The sequence below is a fragment of the Erinaceus europaeus genome, chromosome 8, assembly GCF_950295315.1.
Source record: "Erinaceus europaeus chromosome 8, mEriEur2.1, whole genome shotgun sequence".
In the NCBI taxonomy this organism is placed as follows: domain Eukaryota; kingdom Metazoa; phylum Chordata; class Mammalia; order Eulipotyphla; family Erinaceidae; genus Erinaceus; species Erinaceus europaeus.
Window position 1 is genome coordinate 104,470,172 of NC_080169.1, and position 24,623 is coordinate 104,494,794.

The 24,623-nt window shown below is 40.9% G+C and overlaps 1 protein-coding gene across 1 annotated transcript in view; it reads right to left on the reverse strand.

Moving 5' to 3' along the window:
* CHCHD3 (coiled-coil-helix-coiled-coil-helix domain containing 3) overlaps positions 1-23,649 on the reverse strand; it is a 346,441-nt gene extending 322,792 nt beyond the window's left edge. The window contains exons 1-2 of the mRNA XM_007529206.3: positions 23,435-23,649; positions 6,839-6,923 (exon numbers count right to left, since the gene is read on the reverse strand). Of these exons, the coding sequence (XP_007529268.1) occupies positions 6,839-6,923; positions 23,435-23,515 (166 nt within the window). The 5' untranslated portion in view covers positions 23,516-23,649. The remainder of the gene's footprint in view (positions 1-6,838; positions 6,924-23,434) is intronic.
* Positions 23,650-24,623: the final 974 nt, after the last annotated feature.

Sequence of the window (24,623 nt, forward strand, 5' to 3'; positions counted from 1 at the left end):
AGTACCCATTCATTGGGGAAACTGACGATCCTTCCTAGCCGACTGAATCCACATGGATCCCAGTCACTTTCAAAGCCAGCAACAAGCAGCTCCTGACAGCTTTCAACCTGACGCTGTTGACTGGCTACGGAAGAAGGGCAAACGCTAGAAGAAGAAGAAGAAGAAGGGGCCAGGCGGTGGGGCACCCAGGTAAGTGCACGTATTCCCAAGCACAAGGATCTGGGTTTGAGCCCTGGCTCTCCACCTGCAAGGGATCCACTTCTCATGTGGTGAAGCTGGTCTGCAGGTGTCTTTTTTTCTCTCCCTATCTCCCCATCCACTCTCAATTTCCCTGTCCTACCTAATAAAAGTAGTAACAAAAAAGAAAAAAAGGAAAAAACGGCCAGCAGGAGCAGTAGATTGATCATGCAAGCACTGAGCAGCAGCAATAACCATACTGGCAATAAAAATTAATTAATTAAATTTAAAAATACTGCCTCTTTAAGTAATACCTTCACCAATAAGCCCCGCCCTCTCACCTTTAAGTCCACTGCATGGATGGCATATGAGCCCAAGCTCTTAGTCTTCTTTCTGTGTTCATAAAGTACTTTCATTTTTAATGATTATCTAAAGCACTTTCAATTCTTCTTACACAGTCTGCTTAACTAAGAGTCACCTACTCAACAACATTAACTGGACAGTACAAACCAGTGCCTATTACGATTGCAATGGTAACTGTAGTCATGACTAAACAAGTGGTTTCTTAAAGTCAAAGACCATTGCAATGCTAACACTGATGAGCTCACAAAATGACTCTAACCATCCATTAAATATGGACAGTGTGTGTGTGTGTGTGTGTGTGTGTGTGTGTGTGTGTCTTCCTTGTAGGATATATGTCAGGAAAACTATCTGTTAAGACAAGCACAAAAAAAATACAGTGTAGGGAGTCGGGCGGTAGCGCAGCAGGTTAAGCGCAGGTGGCGCAAAGCACAAAGACCGGCGTAAGGATCCCGGTTCGAGCCCCTGGCTCCCCACCTGCAGGTGAGTCGCTTCACAAGCGGTGAAGCAGGTCTGCAGGTGTCTGTCTTTCTCTCCCCCTCTGTGTCTTCCCCTCCTCTCTCCATTTCTCTCTGTCCTATCTAACGATATCAACAACAATAATAACTACAACAATAAAACAAGGGCAACAAAAGGGAATAAATAAATAAATATTAATTTTTAAAAAGAATACAGTGTAGACAGACTGACCACAACAAAGTTTCTTATATAAAAAGTCAGATGGGGGTAGAGAGCATAATGGTTATGGAAACAGACTCTCATGTCTGAGGCTCCAAAGTTCTAGGTTCAATCCCCCATACTACCATAAGCCAGAACTGAACAGTGCGCTGGTAAAAAAAAAAAAAAAAAAAAAAAAAAGTCAGAAACCCAGATAGAGCAATTCCCTTCTTACTGTAACTCAAGTCAAAGGAAGAAGCACAGCTTATTTACTTTGAACTCTCCCAACAGTATTATGTCTAAATAAGCCCTAAAGAGCTGTTTAAAAATAACTAGGAGGGCCAGACTCTGAGAGGAAAATACACAGAACTTACAGATGAGCCTGAGCCCCTAAATTGGCTGTTTAGTTTGGGCTGCACTATTTCCCGCTTAAATTGGCTCCCTGCAATTTGTTAGGGCTGCCAAATACTTAGTGATCTCAGTGACATACTGAACACAAACTGGCAGATCTTTCTTTTTTTCACAATGACAAGTACAGGGAAACTTCATAGTGAGGATAATAATAAAAGTGAGTGCATTTATCTTCTTTTCCAGAGTGATTGGTTTCATTTGGTTGCTAGCAGCTTAAGAAACCAAGAAATGGGGAGTCTGGAGGTAGCGCAGCAGGTTAAGCAAAGTGCAAGGACCGGTCTAAGGATGCCGGTTCGAGCCCCAGGCTCCCCGTCTACAAGGGAGTCGCTTCACAGGCGGTGAAGCGGGTCTGCAGGTGTCTACCTTTCTCTCCCCTTCCTCTCTCCATTTCTTTCTGTCCTATCCAACAATGACAACTACAATAAAACAACAAAGGCAACAAAAGGGAGTAAATATTTTTTTTAAAAAGAAAGAAACCAACAAATGGCCTCTTAATATTATTTCCTATTTGGTTGTTTTCATATTTATTTTGGGGCAGAAGTTCCTCAGCACTAGTTAGGGCCAAACTGAGATTTCTGAGTTCACTTACAGTGAGCCAGAAAAGTAAAGAATCAGATAGAAATGGGGGGGCAGGGGGGAGCCCAGTGGTGGTTCACCAGACAGAGCACATACCTTACGTTGGGGTTCAAAGATTCAGTCTCCAAAACACATTGGGGCCCTACAGCAAGAGTCTCTCTTTCTGTGTCTTCCCCACCTCTCTACTCCTGTCCTTCACCCTCTATTAGAAAGACAAAGTTTTAAACTGGGCACATGCATTAGATCAATTCTAGAATCCTATCACAAACAAACTTATGTAAAAGTTAGAGTTGTTTATTTTTTTTAATTGGGGAATTAATGTTTTACAGTCAACAGTAAATACAACAGTTTGTACATGCATAACATTTCCCAGTTTTCCACATAATATGTATAACCCCCACTAGGTCCTCTGCCATCATGTTCCAGGACCTGAACCCTAACCCCCATCACCAACCCAAGCAAGAGTCTTTTATCTTAGTGCACTACACCATAGATTTTTACTGTAAGACTATGTGAGAATATCACAGAATTTCACAAGTGTACACACCTCATAGAGACGCATGAAATGAAGTACTGTCACTGAACAAGGGATTCCTTGGATTCCTGTACACTAAGAAAATTAAGAAAGAAAGAGAAAGGAAGAAAGAAAGAAAGAAAGAAAGAAAGAAAGAAAGAAAGAAAGGAACTCAAAGACAGGTTTATATGAGTAAGTAGGACGTACCTGATTTACCTCAAAACTTTCCTAATATTTCTTTTTTTTATTTATTTATTTACCTCAAACTTTCCTAATATTTCTACTGAGATTATTTTCATTCCTCAGACTGGTGCCAAATAAATTTACTCCTGAGATATTAAAATGTTTTTTAATTTAAAAAAAAATGACCATTGGGAATGGTAGGGTCATGTAGGTGCCAAGCCCCAGCAATAACCCTAGTGGGGAAAAGAAAAAAAAAAGGGAGGGGACATTTGGGTAGCACAGTGGGCTAAGCGCACATGGCGCGTAATGCAAGGACCGGCCTAAGGATCCCGGTTCGAGCCCCCGGCTCCCCACCTGCAGGGGAGTCACTTCACAGGCGATGAAGCAGATCTGCAGGCATCTATCTTTCTCTCCCCCTCTCTGTCCTCCCCTCTTCTCTCCTATGCAACAACGACAGCAATAACAACAATAACTACAACGATAAACAACAAGGGCAACAAAAGGGAAAATAAATAAATATTAAAATATATATTTAAAAAAGGAAGAGATAACCAATATCTAGTACTGAATTTTGAAATCAAAAGATGTAAGGTGTTAATACAAACACTAATATTAATGTTATAAAAATATATAATGATATCCCCTATATGGCTAAAGACAAAAAAAAAAATCTGAGTGTAAAAACAAAGCAACAAAGTTGAGAGAATATACAGCTCAGAAAAGAATTGTGGGCAGCGAAGATACAGTTAAGTTCTTTAGAGCACAGTCATTAATTAAAGTGGCATCACAATCTGCCATGTGTCACACAGTTTATTATTTTGCCTGAACAGTTTTACATGCAAATACTTATTGCAACGAGTCATTGATCTGGTTGAAGATTTGGGGGGGAAAAAATCTCACTAAAGTTCCTCCTCAAAGGAACTCTTTCTTACAACATAAATTATAGACTCAAAACTATGAAAATGGGAAAACTTAGCACCTAAGCACAGAAATACTAGTGCTCTTAGTCCATCAGATATGCTGCCCCTATATGTACTCATTCGAATAGCCTGGGGCTGCTAAGAATTAGAGTCTTGGGAGGGAGAAAGTATTTTAACAAATATTAAAAATTGAAGTCACAGTACAGAATTTACTTGACACTGAAAAATGTAGAAAAATGACATTTTTATCAATATCTTTCTGTAGACTTCATAGCACATCTAAATTACCTGTCTTAAGAAGTCTATGTTGACTAACTAAAACCTCTAAATGAAACACAGATGAGAGTATGAACTTTGCAGTTTTCTTACATTTCTTTCAATTTTAAGAACAACTCCTTGTTATTTGGAACAACCAGGCTCTACTGCATTCCAAAACTAAAGACAAGCATTTCAGAATAGCATGTCAAATCTTTGTTCTTCTCTTGGGTTAAGTGGGGTAAGGCAAGGGAAATATTATATTCAAAGGGTCTATGTGAGCAGCCTAATTGAGGCTCTTTCATGTCATGATGCAGACAGAATTGCAAGGATTTGCACAGGCCATGATGTGAGAACAGGTGTCTATCTGTTCTGGCTCACTGAGTCTCAGGAGCTACTATTTCGAACTCAAGTAACGCGAAATCTCGGGACCTGCTATATAGACAGAAGTGAGACCATCTAAATTGAGAGCAGTTCTAGAAGTTTCCATTTACTGACAATCCTGAGGGAGATGGGATGTGGAACAAGATTCACAAACATGCAGAACCCTACATCTCTAGAGCTCCAGTCACACATCAATAGAACCACTTCAAGAAGCTCACAATGCCAAGCACTGGCTTAGTCTAGTGCTGGGCAACAGAATTTTCTATGATGGTGAAAACAGCCTACCTCTATGCTGTCCAACACTGAAATGTGACTAGCACAACTGAGGAACTAGGATTTATACTTCTTTTCAATATGAATCTTAAAGGACTAGTGGCTAGCATGTAGCCAGTGTAGCACTAACCTGAACATAAAACACAAGAGTTGGAAGTCAGCTGGTAGCGCAGCGGGTTAAGCGCACGTGAGGCAAAGCACAAGGACGGGATTAAGGATCCGGGTTTGAGCCCCTGGCTCCCCACCTGCAGGGGAGTCACTTCACAGGTGGTGAAGCAGGTCTGCAGGTGTCTGTCTTTCTCTCCCCCTGTCTTCCCCTTCTCTCTCCATTTCTCTCTGTCCTATCCAACAATGACAACAATAACTACAACAATAAAACAAGGGCAACAAAAGAGAATAAATATTAAAAGAAAAGAAAAGAAGATTTGTTGGTGCCCAGGCTGATCATGGAACAGGGCTCATCAATCAAATCAATCAATTAGGAAGAAACAGGAAGGATGATTCTCACAGCACAGTCAGAGCTCCTTACAAAGTCAGTGACCGTGCTTCAAAGGCCAAAATGTGAATATTCACAGACAAACTCTTTGTCAGCACCCACCCTCTCAGAGAACTAGTTTAAGAAATCAGCCCAAGAAGGAAAACAACTACTTTTAAGTGACAGCATATATGGGAGGGAAAGTTAGAATCAGCCATGACTATCCTTCAGGAGTTTCTTTCTTAAACTTGGACAGAACATCACTAAAAGGCAGTCCTTTTTACCTCCCCCCAGCTAGCTTCTGTCACATCTTTCTACAAATGAAGCAAGGCAGTGATCAAATGATAACAAGAGAGGTTAACAGCATTCACTCTGGAATCAAACAGACCTCAATTTGACTGTTCCCGCCACTGCTTACAAGCTGTCAGGACTTGGGGCATAATAACCAACTACTTCACATGGCACGAACAGTCCATTCCTCACAGGGTTATAAGGACTAAATAAGATACATAAAGTACAGGGGCCAGGAGACTGCTCACTCGGTACAGCAGCACACACTGTCCCTCACAAGGACCCATGATTAAAACGTCTGACCACCACATGGGAGCACGTGCACATTGAAAAAGTGGGGCAGCGTTGCTGTGGTGTCTTTCCTACTCCCTCTACTTCTCTCTCTCTCTCTGTCTCTCACCCTCCACCTTAAAAAAAAAAAAACTACACACACACACACACACACACGTATGTATGTATGTATGTATGTATGTATGTAACGAGTCCGCTAGGACTGGAGGAAATGAGCAGGCATGGAGACCCAACAGTATCGCTAACGGAAGATGAAAAAAACAAACAAACAGGCAAAGCATTTAGCAGAGTACCTGGCAATTAATAAACATTATTTACTACTGATCACTATTATGTCACCATCATCATCATCAGTTTCACCCCACAGAAGGTAAAAAGAAATTTACCAAGAACTAATCATATTTTAGATCAAATCCCAATTTTGTCAATATCCTATCTGTACACCCAGCCAGGCAAGCCACTTTCTGGCCCTTTCAATAAGTTCAATTTTTTTAACAGATAACTACTCCTAAGTCTCTTAATACTTTTATAAGTAAATCAATTATACACACACAAGGAGGTAAAAGGTAACCTTCCAAAGTCTAACAGAAAATTCAAAAGTTAGATGAGGAAAAAAAGAAAAATTCCAAATACTGGAGTAGCTTTAAAAAAAAAAACAAAAAAACAAGCAAACAAACCAGCTCTTTAAAATGAGCCCTGGGGGAGTCACAGAGCTAGTTCCCGGGGAAGGGGGCATGCTTTGCCATCCACACAGTCTGGATCCATGTCCCTGTGCCACATGGGAATTGCTATGACACTGGGAGAAAGCCCCAGGACTGTGGTGTCTCTCCCTCTGTCTATCTGAATGAAAGAGCAGCCCAGAGCAGTGAAACTATGGGAGCTGGAGGTATCAACCCACACACACACACACAAAAAAAAAAAAATATGTAAATAAGTAAAAGAAACCCTGGTACCAATGTCTAATATTCCCTACAAAGAGCGGAATGTTCAAGGAACAAGGTAAGAGTGCAGAAGAAGTCTTCCTGCTTGTTATTTTTCTACTAAAAGCTCTAAAATAAAATTCGGAAGTACCTGAGGCACCATAGGCAGAATACCGCTGGGACTTCAAACCAGATGGGGAAGTTTCCTTCATACGATCAATCACGTTTTCCGAAAGCTGAAAAAGCAACATCAAAATAAAATCTATTATGATAGAGTAAGAAAACAGCACAATAGCTTCCAAGTAGCTTAGTCATCCATATCAAGACCTACATAACAAATAACCTAACAAAAATGGCGAAACCCATAGGCTACCAAACTAAAACAGTCGTTTTAATATTTCAGAATGTACAACAGTGTTTTTTATACATTCTTCTAATGCACTAACTGCTTATTATAAATAACTTTTCTCCTTTTCTACTATGCAGCAAAGTGTAATCTCTTAGAAAAATGTAAACCATCAGAACTCCTTTTACTTTCCACCCTAATCCAACAAATTAATTCATGCTCAAAACAAGCCTGAGCTCCTTCTTTCCCTCTAGCCCCAAAGGAAAAGTTTCCCTTCCCATATCCTTTCCAGGGCTAACTACAATCACACTGTCACATGCCCCAAGTATGTGCTTGGAAGTAGGTTAGAATGGGTATTCACAGCCATCAAGTTGCCTAGAGGAACTGCATTCATTAGTCATTTAAATACAGTGAGAAGAGGCAGAGGAGATAGCACAATGGTTACAGACTTTTTGTGCCTGAGCCCCAAAAGCCCCAGGTGCAAATGCTCCCACCATTACCACCACCACCACCCAGAGCTGAGTAGTGCTCTGGTATAAACAAACAAACAAACAAATAAAATATGAAGGTGCTACTTTGATCAGTGGCCTGCCATGGAAGTACACAGAAAACATAGTGGGCAGAGTCTAGCCAGGCTTTTGAGACTGAGGGGTTGGGCCTGGGAAGGAGAAGCAGGAGTTAGGATGAGTCTAGAGTACACCAAAGAGGGAAAAGCATGAAGATACGAATGAAAAGCCAAGTTTGCAGGCATAAGGCATCAGGTGTAGACTTCGAATCAGAGGACCGCTCAGCCTGGGGACCTGAGTACTGTCAGTGCTTCTTATTTGCATTATACACTACTGTCTGCCTTTCACACCAGAAATAAAGCTCCAATAAAGTCATGAGCTTCTGTCTTATTGCAGCCCCAGAATCTCAGCCCTAGTTAGCTGAATGACTGGGTAAATAAAGGAATGAAACAATATTACTGACTAAGTAACTTAAGCAGTGAGTTGGGGAGGAAACTTTTTTAAGCAGGTGAAGAGTGAAGTAAGACTTTTGATTTCTGAAGACTGCTAGTAAGCCCTTTGAGTTTAGAAGTCTGAACTGGATCTTAAGGGCAACTGGGCTTGACGGAAGAATTTTTAGGAAGGTAATGACAAGGTGATCCAGTTTGCAGCTTAGAAAGATCACTGTAGCTACACTGTAAAGAACAGATTGAAGGAGGAACAGAAAAGCAGCAGGAGGACTCCTGAAGAAGCATAAAGGGGCAATTAGGAAGCTATTAAGCAGATGTCCACACAAAGATCTGCAGAAGAATACTCATGGCTGCGTTATTCATAATAGCAGGGAGAGAAACAAATGTCCATCTACTGGCAAATGGATAAACACAATGTTAAAGATCTGAAATGCAATTATGTATACAATTCAACAAGAGCAAAGAGGCTCTCCTATATGCTAAAACATGGAGAACGTTACTAGAAGGCAGGCAAATTCAAGTCTGTGAACAGTCCAATTTTCTGTGTGTGAAATGCCCAGAGGCACCTCTACGTACCTGGGGCTGGGGTAGAGTGGGGATTAACTCTAAAAGAGCATGAGAGGACTTGCTGGGGTGATGAAGATGTATGACTGGACTGTAGGAAGGGTCGCTCAGCTTAGGAAACTGCCTAGGAAGTGCTATACATCAGAAATAATTGGACTGTAGTACAAAACACATACCAGAAAAGAAAAAAAAAAAGTTGTTTAAAAAACACCTATGATGGTAGCTAGGCAGAGCACAGGAACTACACGGGTGACACTTCCAAATTCAATCCCAGCACTAAAGAGAGTGATGGTTTGGTGTGTATCTGTTTCTGTCTGTCTCTGTCTCTCTCTCATATGAAATAAATTAATTTGGGGGCTGGGGAAGATAGCGTAATGGTTATACAAGACTTTCAAGTCTGGGGCTCCAAGGTTCAATTCCCTGCAACATCATAAGTTAGGGCTTACTGGTGCTCTGGTAAAGAGAGAGAGAGGTAGAAGGGCAGCGGGAGGAGGGCAGGGACAGGGACAAAAAGAAAAAAAAGAGGTAGAAAGATGGAAGGGAGGAAAGGAAGGAAGGGAGGGAGGGAGGGAGGAAAGGAAGGAAGGGAGGGAGGAAGAAAGCTATCATATTAGTTTGGCATAAAGAAAAAAAGGAAGGAAGGAAGGAAGGAAGGAAGGAAGGAAGGAAGGAAGGAAGGAAGGGAGGGAGGGAGGAAAGAAGAAAGAAAGGTGCCATATTAGTTTGACGTGCAACCCGGGCTGAGCGTATTCAAAGCGGCTAACATTTACTGAGTTCTTAGGATGTATCCAGCTACTACATCTACTGTTGGGTTGTCAGATGCACTTTTGCACTGAAAAACTGAAAAACATGTCACGACTTGTCTGACAACCCAACTACTGAAGTAAACACTTTACACACTTAATCCTTACTCCTATGGCACAGCTAGCTACCTTTATGGTCTCCACTTAAAGATCAGAAAACTGAAGTATAGCCAGACTAAAGAACACACATCAGGAAACACATGCACCATACCCCCCGAAAGCACACAACCTTTAGAAATAAGGAAACAAATACTCTTGTAAGCTAATGCTACCTCAGTAAAAATTTAAAAGTTGGAATAATACCTTGCTCTGGATTTTAGTCCGTCAAAATTCCTCTTAACCACAGTCTACTCTGTTTCAAAATGAATTATTACTGGGGAGGAAAAAAACCCTAAAGCAGCCTGAGGTACCTCAGAATAAAACAAAAAACTGGCCACCTACTAGCTCTAGAGTCTTGGAACAATACCCCCACTCCGTCTTGGCAGTTCCCCCCGCTCCAACCCCCCAAGAGTCTGTCTCCTCCTCTGAAAACTGAAAGTATCACCTTCTCCTGGAGTGCCAGGAATGATTGCAGGGACACTGTAAATTATTATGGGTTACATCAATATTTAGGAGAGTTACTATCAATACAGCTTCAGCCAAAGAGATGGGGGCTGATCGGTAGGTCATCTTGGTTTACTTTCATCCATTCAGGCTGAGTTTGTACTAGTTCCTTCTCTACAGAGCATGAAAACTAGGCCTACAGCTATTGCTAGAAGCTGCTGCCAATAGCCCATCTATGCTGTCTGAGCAGTGACAATACAACAATAACTAACTGTTCCTTGTTACTTTGCTGTGGCTTAGCTGATGTACTACTTTCTGTCAAATTCTATCAATTTAAAACATTTCACAACATATTAAGAGATAGAAGGGAGGTGGGGCTACAGAGCAGCAGCAGTTGTGTTTCTCTCCTCTCCACTCCTGGGTCAACTAGGAATAACAAAGGGGATCACCTGGGACCTCAACAAGGCAGGACTAGAACAACTTCAGGAACCCACCAAATCACTGGCAAGTGCAAACACGAGTGGCTCCTGGTCTGAGAGGAGCCTAGGGAGAGATTAAGCAGCTGGTAACAGTCCAGCAGTTTACCAGTTGAGACACCACCTCCAGTCTGTTTCACCAACAAAAAGATGGCTGAAAAGAGGAAAGGAACTCTCCTAAGACTCACCAAATACAACTGTGAGTCTCCATTGCTACTACCCTCAGAATCTCGAGCACTGGGGAAGTGGGGATGGGGTGGGGGGATGCTGACACAAGGGGAAAGAGAACTAACCAGGAAACTCAGGAGAAAATCTATACCTCCATGGCCCAACATAGGGTTGTGAGAGTCTTTATGCAAAACCACTGGATTATCTCTGCCCCACCCTGCTTTAACTCTCAGTCAGGAGTCAGTGATTAAGCTAAGAAGCCTACTTTTGGTTTAAAAGCCCTCAGGCTACCATAGCCTACAGGGAAGAAAAAGAACAAAAGAGCTCCAACTCAGGGATTAAAATAATATTGAAACAACTGTCAATTTCCACAACTGTGAACCCTTTAATTACCTTATTTATACACAAGTCAATCCAGGCAAGAGTGACCAGAATTTGAAAAGTACTGAGAGAGGGACCTCATAACATACGATATAAAATGGTTAAACCAACAAGAAGAAATATTGCAGAAATGAACCAGGACAAAAGTCCCCTAAAGGTTGAAGCACAAAATAATGAGGTCAACATCCAAACACTACTTAAGGAAATAATCACAGGAGTAAGTAAAGAGTTTGAAAGAACTGTCATCAGAAATGCAGAAACAACAAATGAGACTCTGGAAGAAAACACTAATTATCTCAAGATTATTAGAGAGCTGAAAGCTGAAATAACTAAGGTAAGAACACAACTAGCTGAACAAGTTAAAACAGTATCAGAACAGGGTAAGAAAATAGATGAACTCCAGAAAACAGTAGAGGGGAAAGAGAACAGAATAAATGAGGCTGAAGACAGAATTAGCAAGATCAAGGACGAATTAGAGACAACTAACAAAGCAGTAAGAGATCTCAAAAAGAGATTAAGAGATACTGAAAACAACAATAGAGACCTATGGGATGACTTCAAAAGAAATAATATATGCATTCTTGGCTTACCAGAGGAAGAAAGAGAGGGAGGGGAAGAAAGCATTCTTCAAGACATAATAGCTGAGAAATTGTCTAGACAATAAAAAAGATATAAGGGTTCAAGAAAACCAAAGAGTCCCAAACAGAATTAACTCAGACTTAAAGATACCAAGACACATCATATTTAGAATGGAAAGGAATAAGGATAAAGAAAGGATCCTGAAAGCTGCAAGAGAAAAAGAGTCACCCACAGAGGAAAACCAGTAAGATCAGCAGCAGACTTCTCCACACAAACACTACAGGCCAGAAGAGAATGGCAAGATATCTATCGAGGGCTCAATGAAAAAAGCTTTCAACCAATACTACTGTATACTGCTAGACTGTCATTCAAACTAGATGGAGGCATAAAAACCTTCTCAGATAAGCAACAGCTGAAAGAATAAACTATCACCAAGCCTACCCTAAAACAAGTTCTGAAAGGTCTCCTATAAACAGTCAGACCACCATAAATAGGCCTTCTATCAGAACACTTGAAAAATCTATAAGAATGACATTAAAATATCTTCAATCTTTAGTATCAATAGATTTCAATGTCCTGAACTCACCTATTAAATGGCCAAGAGAAAGAAAATGGATCAGAAAACACAACCCAACAATATGCTGTCTACAGGAACCCCACCTAACTCAACAAGACAAACAAAGACTCAAAGTGAAAGGATGGAAAGCTATCATACATTAGGCAGGAACAGCTATTCTCATATCTGACATGATAGCCTTTAAAATAAATAAAATTTAAAAAGATAGGGATGGACACTACATAATGCTCAGTGGATCAGTCAATCAAGACGACAATTATTAACAATTATTAACATCTATGCACCCAATGAGAAGCCATCTAAATACATCAAACATCTACTGAAAGAGATACAACAATATATTAACAGCAACACAGTCATATTAGGGGACTTCAACACCCCACTCTCTCAATTTAACAGATCATCCAGGCAGAAAACCAATAAAGACATGAGGAAGCTAAATGAGGAGATAAATAAACTAGAACTATTGAACATTTTCACAGTCATTCATCCCAAGAAACTGGAATATACATTTTACTCAAGTCCACATGGGTCATTCTCAAGGAAAGACCATATGTTAGGCCACAAAGACAGCATCAGCTAATTCAAGAGCATTGAAATCATCCCAAGCATCTTCTCAGACCACAGTGGAATTAAACTAACACTTAGCAATCAACAAAAGATTAGTAATAGTCCCAAAATGTGGAATCTCAACAGTACACTCCTTAACAACTACTGGGTCAAAGAGGAAATAAAGGAAGAAATCAAAAAGTTTCAAGAGTTCAATGAAAATGAAGACACAAGCTATCGAAATACTTGGGACACAGCTAAGGCAGTACTGAGAGGGAAGTTCTTGTATAGCCATACAAGTACACATTAGGAAACAAGAAAAAGCACAAATAAACAGCCTGATTGCACATCTTAAAGACCTAGAAGAAGAAGAATAAAGGAACCCTAAAGCAAAGAGAAAGACAGAAATCACTAAAGCTAGGGCAGTAATCTATAACACTGAAAATAAGAAAACCATACAAAAGAGCAACAAAAGTAAATGTTGCTTCTTCAAAAGAGTGAACAAAATCGACAAACCTCTAGCCAGACTCACAAAAAAAAAAAAAGACCAAAATAAATCAAATCATAAATGAAAGAGGAGATATCACAACAGGCACCACAGAAATTCAACGTATCATGCGAGGCTTCTATGAACAACTATATGCCACCGAGCAAGAGAACCTGGAAGAAATACACAATTTCCTAGATACCTACAAACTTCCAAAATTGAATAAAGAGGAACTAGATAAAATGAACAGCCCATCACAGCTAATGAAAATGAAAGTTATCAAAAACCTTCCCAAAAACAGAAGTCCTGGACCAGATGGTTTTACAAATGAATTCTACAAAACCTTCAAAGAGGGAGTCGGGCTGTAGCCCAGCGGGTTAAGTGCAGGTGGCGCAAAGCACAAGGACCGGCATAAGGATCTCGGTTCGAACCCTGGCTCCCCACCTGCAGGGGAGTCGCTTCACAAGCAGTGAAGCAGGTCTGCAGGTGTCTATCTTTCTCTCCTCCTCTCTGTCTTCCCCTCCTCTCTCCATTTCTCTCTGTCCTATCCAACAATGACAACAACAATAATAACTACAACAATAAAACAACAAGGGCAACAAAAGGGAATAAATAAATAAAATAAATATTTAAAAAAAAAGATCTTAAAAAAAAAAACCTTCAAAGAAGAACTAATACCTATACTTTTAAGTCTTCCAGAAGACTGAAGACACTGGAATACTCCCTTCCAGCTTCTATGAAGCCAACATCACTTTGATACCAAAAGCAGACAGGGACACAACCAAAAAAGTAAACTACAGACCACCATTTCTGATGAATATAGATGCTAAAATACTGAACAAAATTCTAGCCAACTGGATACAGCAGTATATTAAAAAGACTGTTCATCATGACCAAGTGGGGTTTATCCCAGGTATGCAAGGTTGGTTTAATATAAGTAGATCAATCAACGTGATCCACCACATCAATAAATACAAGACCAAAAACCACAAGGTTATATCAATATATGCAGAGAAAGCCTTTGACAAAATACAATACCCCTTTATGATCAAAACACTACAAAAAATGGAAATAGATGGAAAATTCCTGAAGATAGTGGAGTCTATATATAGCAAACCTACAGCCAACATCATACTCAATGGTATGATAAACTGGAAGCATTTCCCCTCAGATCAGGTACTAGACAGGGCTGCCCACTATTACCATTACTATTCAATATAGTGTTGGAAGTTCTTGCCATAGCAATCAGGCAGGAGCAAGGAACTAAAGGCATACAGATTGGAAGAGAAGAAGTCAAACTCTCCCTTTGCAGATGACATGAAAGTATACATAGAAATACCTAAAGAATCCAGCAAGAAGCTTTTGGAAACTATCAGGCAATACAGTAAGGTTTCAGGCTACAAAATTAACATTCAAAAGTCAGTGGCATTCCTCTATGCAAACACTAAGAAGAACTGCAAATCCATAAATCAATTCCTTTTACTATAGCAACAAAAACAGTAAAATATCTAGGAATAAACCTAACCAAAGAAATGAAAGACTTGTATACTGAAAATTATGAGTCACTAATCAAGGAAATTGAAAAAGACACAAAGAAGTGGAAAGATATTCCATGTTCATGGGTTGGAAGAACTAACATCATCAAAATGAATATGCTACACAGAGCCATATATAGATTTACTGCTATCCCCAACAAGATCCCAACCACAAAATTTTGAGGAGAATAGAACAGATACTACAAATGTTAACTGAAACCAGAAAAGACCTAGAATTGCCAAAACAATCTTGAGAAGAAAGAACACAATCCCAGATCTCAAATTGTATTATAGGGCCATTGTCCTCAAAACTGCTTGGTACTGGAACATGAATAGACACACTGACCAGTGGAATAGAACTGAGAGCCCAGAAGTAAGCCCCCACACCTATGGACATCTAATCTTTGACAAAGGTGCCCAGACTATTAAATGGGGGAAAGCAGAATCTCTTCAACAAACGGGTGTTGGAAAAAATGGGTTGAAACATGAAGAAGAATGAAACTGAACCACTATATTTCACCAAATACAAAAGTAAATTCCAAATGGATCAAGGACTTAGATGTTAGACCAGAAACTATCAGATAATATTGGCAGAACTCTTTTCCGCATAAATTTTAAAGGCATCTTCAATGAAAGGAATCCAATTACAAAGAAGATTAAAGCCAGCATAAACCTATGGGACTACATCAAGTTAAAAGCTTCTGCACAGCAAAAGAAACCACTACCCAAACCAAGAGACCCCTCACAGAATGGGAGATCTTTACATGCCATACATCAGACAAGAGTCTAGTAACCAAAATACGTAACTTGCCAAACTCAACCACAAGAAAACAAATAACCCCATCCAAAAATGGGGAGAGGTCATGGAAAGAATATTCACCACAAAAGAGATGCAAAAGGCTGAGAAACACAAGAAAAAATGCTCCAAGTCTTTGTCAGAGAAATGCAAATAAAGACAACGAGATACCACTTCACTCCTGTGAGAATATCATACATCAGAAAACGTAACACCAACAAATGCTGGAGAGGTTGTGGGGTCAAAGGAACCCTCCTGCACTGCTGGTGGGAATGTCAACTGGTCCAGCCTCTCTGGAGAACAGTCTGGAGAATTCTCAGAAGGCTAGAAATGGCTACCCTATCTATGATCCTGCATTCCTCTCCTTGGGATATATCCTAAGGAACCCAACACACCCATCCAAAAAGATCTGTGTACACATATGTTCTTAGCAGCACAATTTGTAATAGCCAAAACCTGGAAGCAACCCAGGTATCCAACTACAGATGAGTGGCTGAGCAAGTTGTGGTATATATACACAATGGAATACTACTCAGCTATCAAAAATGGTGACCACCGTTTTCAACTGATCTTGTATGGACCTTGAAAAATTCATGTTAAGTGAAGTTAAGTCAGAAACAGAAGGATGAATATGGGATGATCTCACTCTCTGGCAGAAGTTGAAAAACAAGATCATAAGAGAAAACACAAGTAGAACATGAACTGGAATTGGCATATTGCACCAAAGTAAAAGACTGGGGGGGGGGGGTGTGGAGAATACAGGTCCAAAAAGGATCACAAAGGACCTAGTGGGGGTTGTATTATTATATGGAAAACTGGGAAATGTTATGCATGTACAAATTATTTTATTTACTGTTGAATGTAAAACATTAATTCCCCAATAAAGAAATTTTAAAAAGATAGATGGAAAAGAAATAATAATAATAATAATAAAATATATATATGCTTTTTTTTTCCAGTTAATTTATAAGCATGCCATCCAAAGGAGTACAACTCATTTACTGACCTGACAAACATTGTAGGGCTGCATTACTGACAGCCAGTTAGTTTCCTTTTGTCTTTATAATCAATCCTAAGCAAATCCTCTGGCCCTTCCAAAGGAGGGCCCATAGCATCTCTGCTTAGTCCCAAGCAAAACTTACCTCATCCCCATCCCACTCACAGGCATGTCAGTACAAGGCCAACAGTCATGTCAGATCAGCCTTTGTATCTCAAGCCAGCACCTGCTCAGCTGACCTTCCAAGTTGCAGTAGTCAGTTCAGTCCTCAACACTCACCCAACCTCCTCTGTGAGTTGGACTACTGTCTGTGAAGCAGTTGCCAGGATTCACAGATTCTGGCCATGGCTGTGTACACAGTCTGTAGCTGAAGAACAATTATTTGTGACACAAAGGGACCCAGAAACAGTCTTAGGGATGACACAGGTTTTGGAAGAACTAGATGAGCTGCCTCTGTATAGAAGCCATGTCTTCATAAAACATCTTCCCTTAAATAGGACCCTTGTTTTAAGAAAGCTTTTGCCCTACTCGAAGATCTATACCTACCATACCTGGTTTCCAGAAGACTCTGGAATTTCCAGCAAGGCAAATACCAAGCACAGTTTACAGAAATTCTTTGCAGGACAGAATGGTGAAATAACACATATTGATGTACAGGGAGGGACCCAAGTTCAAGCAACTGGTCCCCACCTGAAAAGGGATAAGCTTCAAAGCAGTGAAGCATTGCTGCAGGTGTCTTCCATTCTACTTCTTCCCTACTCCCATCTCTCTCTCACCTTTTATCAAGGGGGGGGGGGGGAGAATAGCAATTAGAAGTGCTAGAATTGTTACTAACTCCAAGCACTGAGTTCTAGCAATAACCCTGGTGGTAAATAATAATAATAATATTACATTAAGAAAAGACATTTATGCTGAATATGGGCCCCAGATCAAATTGATGGGGTTTACAGTCAACAATATTTATACACTTTTCCCATTATTTGGGAGCTACTCTCTTCCCTGATCCAGCTTTCTAACCCTTTTTCCAGCCATGACAACACCTCCCCAGACAATAACTTGGGTCCACCTGCATTATTAGATGTCAGGATCAGGCAAAAAAAAAACAGTAAAGTCATGGGCCCATTGGAATATATGTAAAATAGACCTACTAGCTTTTTCCAAAATGGAGACACCAAATCTTCATCTGCAATAGTCTTGCCTTTCTATCTTAACTTTTTTTCAGCCACCAGGTTCCAGATAATACCATGATGCCAACCTGACTTCCCTGGGCAGACGATCCCACCAATGGTGTCCTGGAGCCATGCCTCCCCAAACCCCTGCCCCAGTAGAAAAAGAGAGAGACAGACTGGGAGTATGGATTGACCTGTCAAGGTCCATGATTGGCAGGGAAGCAATTACAGAAGTCAGACCTTCCACCTTCTGCACCCCATAATGATGCTGTGTCCATACACCCAGAGGGATAAAGAATAGTAAAGCATTCATGGAGGGGATTGGATACAGAGTTCTGGTGGTAGGTATTATGGGGAATTGTACCCCTCTTATCCTATGGTCTTGTGAATATTTCCATTTTATAAAGAAAATTAAAAAAAAAAAATTGAGGAAGAAAAAAAAAGGTTTTGGCCAAACTGATAAAAACGTCAAACCTGTATTTCTCAGTTGGCATTCCTATTATACAACAGAAATCATTTTTTGTGACAGTGCTGGTTTGCTTTTCAACAATCATTATTTTTACATTCTGTTGCCCTTGTTTTATATTGTTGTTGTAGTTATTATTGTTGTTGATGATGTCATTGTTGAATAGGAAAGAGAAATGGAGAGGAGGGAAAGACAGAGAGGGGAAGAGAAAGATAGACACCTGCAGACCTGCTTCACCTCCTGTGAAGCAACTCTCCTGCAGGTGGGGAGCCAGGGCTGGAACCGGGATCCTTATGCCAGTCCTTGCGCTTCACACCATGTGCCCTTAACCCGCTGCACTGCCACCTGACCCCTTCAATAATCATTTTTTAAGATACAGAGTCCAAAATATTGCCATGTTAGTAGTGGAAAACATGAGGTTTTAGAATTTTTTTTTCTTTTACTTACTTATATAACAGATAGAACTAGAGGTAGAGAGACAGAGACCAAAAAATACTGCTCGGCTATGGCTTATGGTGGTGGGTGGGAAGTGAAGCTGGGACCACAGAGCCTCGATATCAGTTTTTTTGCATAAGGTTTAAGGCAAACTTCTAAAAACCTTAGCATGATACTAAGGTGCAAGAGATTCATAAAACCTAGAGAGGAATCAATTAAATGGATCACCTGAACAACATTCATTTCCAATGACTGACTGAATCTGTAGTTTCCATTCCTGTTCTCTTTCTAGAATACTCTAGAATACATGTGACAGTGAATAATCTCTTCAAAAAGCATTAGCAGTGTTCCATGCAAGTATCCACACAGCCATATGTACAGCTCCCATGAGTCTCAGCTTACAACTTCCTGGCCCGCTGCAGCAATCAGTTTACGCTTGGAAAGCAGGGTAAGTATTACTTTGAAAATGATATTCCCTGACGCTGACATTTGCTCTGGAATAGTTCACTCATGACTCTGGTTTTTCAGATCAATTTGTGAAAGACTGAATGGCAATGTATGTTCCAAGCGGGTGCTCATAAAAATCCTATTAAGCATGTGTAGTCTAAGTAGTGAAAATGCCTGCGGTTTTTTGTTTTGTTTTCTGGGTTTTTTTTTTTTTTTTTTTTTTGTCCCCTAGCAATATCTTTTGGACTTAGAGAAGGCAAGCAAAGAGAGACCTTTCAACAAACATACGAATTGTTTCAGATTCAAAGTTGGAAGTCTGTGTTATGAAAGTGGGAGGAAAACTATCAACTACTGAAGATGAAAGGGGAAGCCAACACCACCTAAATACCAGGAAAACATTGTCTTCTGAACCCAGTAGGTGAGAAGGAACCTTAAACTTAAAGTGTTAGCAAGTAGGTCTTTTAATTACCAGCTGTTGAAGACCTCAGGGAGAGAAATCTGGAAACGTCTTATCTATTAAAATAAGTACAGCCTAGGCAGTGAAAGCTTTATGTTGCTAAGTGTCATTACTCTTCATACATTAAGATAAATGGAGATGAAGAGTCGGTGTAGCGCAGCGGGCTAAGCACCTGTGGCTCGAAGCACAAGGATGGGCATAAGGATCCCAGTTCTAGCCCCCGGCTCCCCACCTGCAGGGAAGTCGCTTCACAAGCGGTGAAGCAGGTCTGCAGGTGTCTATCTTTCTCTCCCCCTCTCTGTCTACCCCTCCTCTCTCCATTTCTCTCTGCCCTATCCAACAATGACAACAATAATAAACAACAATAAAATAAGGGCAACAAAAGGGAAAATAAATATAAAAATGATAAAAAAAGATAAATGGAGATGAAATTACTATCTTTATCAGTGGGTCACAGAATTGGTTTTCCAGCAGTGATTGAGTCTGCTAAATCGCTGGTACACTCTCGTTTCTTTAGGAGTGGTGATATAAATGTTAGACAACTGGGCACATTTGGTTAAGTTTTCTTCAGCCAAGTTGAACTAATTTTCCTGCAATTCAACACTGACATCTGGATCTCATCAGCACCACGTTTTATTTTAATCAGCAGTGCTAGAAACAGTGGCTCACTTATGTTCCCAAGAGAGAACATTGCTTCTCCTTACCCGTTGCTCAGAGGGCAGGTAAAAAATGCCTTTTTTTTAATTTATTTATTTATTTAAAAAAGAAGACATTAACAAAACTGTAGGATAGGAGGGGTACAACTCCACACAATTCCCGCTATCAGATCTCCGTATCCCATCCCCTCCCCTAACAGCCTTCTCATTCTTTATCCCTCTGGGAGTATGGACCCAAGGCAAAATGACACTTTCAAGCTAAGAAAATTTTGAATAGCTAAAAAAAAAAAAGAAAGAAAGAAAGAAAGAAAGAAAGAAAGAAAGAAAGAAAGAAAATCAACCTACAAACCATCTAGACATTAAATATATATATAATCACACAGGTAATCAGTTGCTGACCTTGGGACATTCATTTTCCTTTGAGTCCCACACCTGTAGGAGTCCAATATGCTATCCCTTTAATAGAACAATTTTAAATTGGTGTGAATTCATATGTCCATTCTCTAGGTCAGCTCTAATGACATATACTACTCACAGAATTCTAAAACACTATCAGAGAAACACTGTTTGGAACAGTCTTATTACCATAAACAGGGCTTGATATATAAGTATCACAAGTAGGCTAATGAATCTAGATGTAACTAAACAAGGAAACAGAGTCAAAAGTGATTTGTCCAGAACCACAAAGTTAATGAGGTAGAACAAGAAGCCAAACCAAATGGGTCTGGTTTCACTGGCCACTTCCTTCCAAACAATCTCAGGCTTCCACATGTGGAAAGCATTGTCATAGCAACAGTTACCTTTTATTGAAAAGCTACAATCTGCAACATATTTTAAACACTTTACTTCATCTCACCTCAATCAGGAAAAGCAATGGTACCTCCCTTTGTGGATAAGGAAATATGATCAGATAACTGACTATCCAAGGACACTGCCAAAAGCCTAATCTGACATTTAGAAATGAAGTCTGCCTGACTCCAAGCTGAGGCGCTTTTGGCCATGACCTTGAAGAAATCGGAATGGCCGAACTGGCCGAACTCGTTCAACACTTCAACAAGCCATTAAAGGAACTGCAAGGGGCCAGGTATGGCTGCAAGAAATTCACTGGGCTAATGGATTAGCAGAAGTTTATAAATAAAAAATATCAAAGCTCTTAGAAATATGTTCAAAGCCAGATCATTTTGTAGATGAGAAAACATAAGCTCAGAGCTGTTACAAATGAGCATGGTGTGTGTTTGAACTTTTTTTTTTTTTTATTGCCATCAGGGTTGTCTCTGGGGATTGATGCCAGAACTAAAAATCCACTGGTCCTGACAGAAATCTTTTTCTTCTTCTTTTCTCCCTTTCTTTTTTTTAAATTTTTTTTTACTTATTTATTTCATTTATTTTCCCTTTTGTTGCACTTGTTTTTTTATTGTTGTAGTTATTATTGTTGTCCTTGTCGTTGGCTAGGACAGAGAGAAATGGAGAGAGATGAGGAAGACACAGAGAGGAGGAGAGAAAGATAGACACCTGCAGACCTGCTTCACCGCCTGTGAAGTGACTCCCCCTGCAGGTGGGGAGCCAGGGGGCTCCAACCAGGATCCTTACACATTCAGAAATGTGGAACTGGGAGTCAGGGCGGTAGTGAAGCGGCTTAAGTGCACGTGGCGTAAAGCAAGGACCGATCCCAGTTCATCCCCCTGCTCCCCACCTGCAAGGGAGCCGCTTCACAAGAGGTGAAGTAGGTCGGCAGGTGTCTAACTTTCTCTCCGCCTCTGTCTTCCCCTCCTCTCTCCATTTCTCTCTGTCCTATCCAACAATGACATCAATAACAACAATAATAACTACAACAAGGGCACCAAAAGAATAAGTAAATAAATATTTAAAGAACATCTTTAAAAAATATTTATATAAAAAAAGTGTGGAACGCTAAAAACAAAGCAAAATTAAACAAATCTCTGCACAGAGCTGAGAATTTATCATGATGTTTATTTCACTCCATAGAGGGCCAACTAAACCCAAAAAATGCAGAGAAGGCAACCTATGACATTTCCTTTAAAAAGGCCAGGCAGGCCAAAAAGCTTGAGCTTCTTCTACAAAAAAAAAGTTTGTAAGTTCTTCTCAAGGTAACGGTTTCAGTGTAATTAAGGCTTTAAACCTTCAATATACTTCACAAGTCTTAATGCTAGGAACAATTTGTACATTGAAGTTTCTTAGGCTGGTGGCTGTAGTCACAGAGGAAGAAACATGTGTTCTTTAAAAAAAAAGAAAAAAAAACTTTTACTGTTGGGGACATAGCATAATGGCTATACAAACAAGACTTTCATGACTGAGTTAGTTCCCGGATCTGAGGTTCAATCCCAGGCACTACTATAAGCTGAACCTGAGAAGTGCTCATGTTCAGAAAAAAAAAAAAAAAAAAAATTAAAGTTCTGAAATCAAACTGCTTTATTTCCTAGATTCAGGCACCAGACTTGCAAAAAATGTGGAGCTCCAAGCTCAGGTGCAGCGGAGTGTGTGTCACTGCAGTTCTGCATTAACTGCAGCTGGAGCGGTTTCCAGTTTGCACACCATGGGCATGAACAGAGCCTTCATCCCGCCGCTGTCAGAAACGACAGTTACTTGCTCCCAAAGGCCTGAGACACGGCAAACCTCTCTCTCGGACTCTTATCTGGCTTTAGCAAGCACCTGGGCCTCGTCCAAAACTTGGGCGCCGGGTCACGGCGGAGATGCCTGGGGAAGGCGAGATGTCAAGTGCAAGTGGAGGAGAAAAAAGGTCAGAAGTCTCCCCTCCCCCCACTCCCCCACCCCCTCCCACTCACCCCAAATGGGACAGAACATTGTCTGGGTGGCAGAATGCGTGGTATCTGAAGCACAGTACTCAGCGACAGACAGCAGATAAAGGGAGCTTCCTAAAGAGTCAATCGATTCACAGCTAATATTTCTGCTATGCTATTTTTAGGTAAGAAACACACGAGGGAGGGGAGGGTTCCTGACCCCAGGAAGAGGGAGGCAAGCCCCATGTCACAGGTGGGTATGGTGAGGCAAGGGTTCAAATACCTGTATTTGAGTCTATGTAAGCTTACATAGACTGTAAGCCCCCCACCCCCGGGTCTAACTCAGCGTGGCGACCCCCGGAGCCCGCACCGGGTTGAGCACCGTGCACACCACCCGAAACTCTCCTGATCATTCAAACGTCCCGAGTTTTCAAAACTTCCAACTTCTTTGCAGAGACTTCGGTTTCCGGCCGGATAACACGGGGGAGGTCGGGACAGGCAGGGAAGACAGAATGAACGAGTCCAGGAAGAGGTCGGAGGTTGGGGGTTGGAGTCCAGGCACTGGCACTCCGCCCGCCCCCAACCTACCCCCGGTCACTCACCCGGATGCCCTTCACCACGGTGATGTTCTCATTCTCGTCCGCCTCAAAGGTGACCCGGCGGGTGCTGGCTGTCCCGCCCATGGCTGTCGCTGCCGTCCCTACAGACAACGAGCGCGGACTGGCGGGCACTGGAGGCCACACGCGCACACACGCGCGTGCAAGTGCTGGGACTCTTGCACGGCGGGAGCAAGGCCACGACCCCGGAGCAGCAAGGAGAAGGCGCCGGTCTCGAGCTCCCGCCTCCTCCGGTTACGCGCCACAACGAACGGGCCTCGGGTTGGGCAGAGATAAGAATGACCCGCCCCTCCACGAAAGAAGCTCTCGGATTGGTTAGCCTGGACCCGGATGCTATGGCAACAGGTAGTATTTGACAAGGCTTCCGGAACCCTTGAGTATGATGGGAATTGTAGTCTTGACTTGCCGCGGTGGGTGCTGGGGCCCTGTTTTCTCAGTCCCCGGTGAATACGGGAAGCATGGCATTCTGGGAGTTGTGGTCTTAACTAACCTAAAAGCCGGGAGAGTTTCCAGGAAGTTCATTCATCTAACAGAACTTACTTATAAATTTAGAAACATAGACTCAAGTTGAAAGACACAATCCCTCTCCTAAGGGAATTTATGTTTAATGGTGGAAATGCCTCCTAATGGGGCTACTCTTAAATTTCTATTAAAAAGTGCTGAGGAAAAATTTAGCATTGCTTTATTTTTATCTTGCCCATTAAAAAGACAAAAATGCGTGGTCCGGGAGGTGGTGCAGTGGATAAAGTACTGGACTCTCAAGCGTGAGGTCGTGAGTTCAAGCCCTGGCAGCACATGTACCAGAGTGATGTCTGGTTCTTTCTCATCAATAAATAAATAAAATCTTTTTTTTAAAAAAAAAAAAAAAGACAAAAACGCAATTGCACACCTGTTTCTTAAAATGTTACACTTATCTGTATATTCAACCCAAAATGCATGACATTCATGTAAAATCATAATTGCTTTTCCAAATAAAGGTAAAACTGTATTTGCCCTATAGCCTTACCTCATAAACCATGTGTTCTGTTTCACTGTTTTGCTTCCATTTGTAAAGTAAAATTTTAAATATTATGATTTTTTTTTCAAATCAGTGTATAGGAAAATAAATTATCTGCACAAGTAGTGCAGTGCATTTGCTTTATCGTGACTCTTTCCACTTCAGCTATATAAGCTA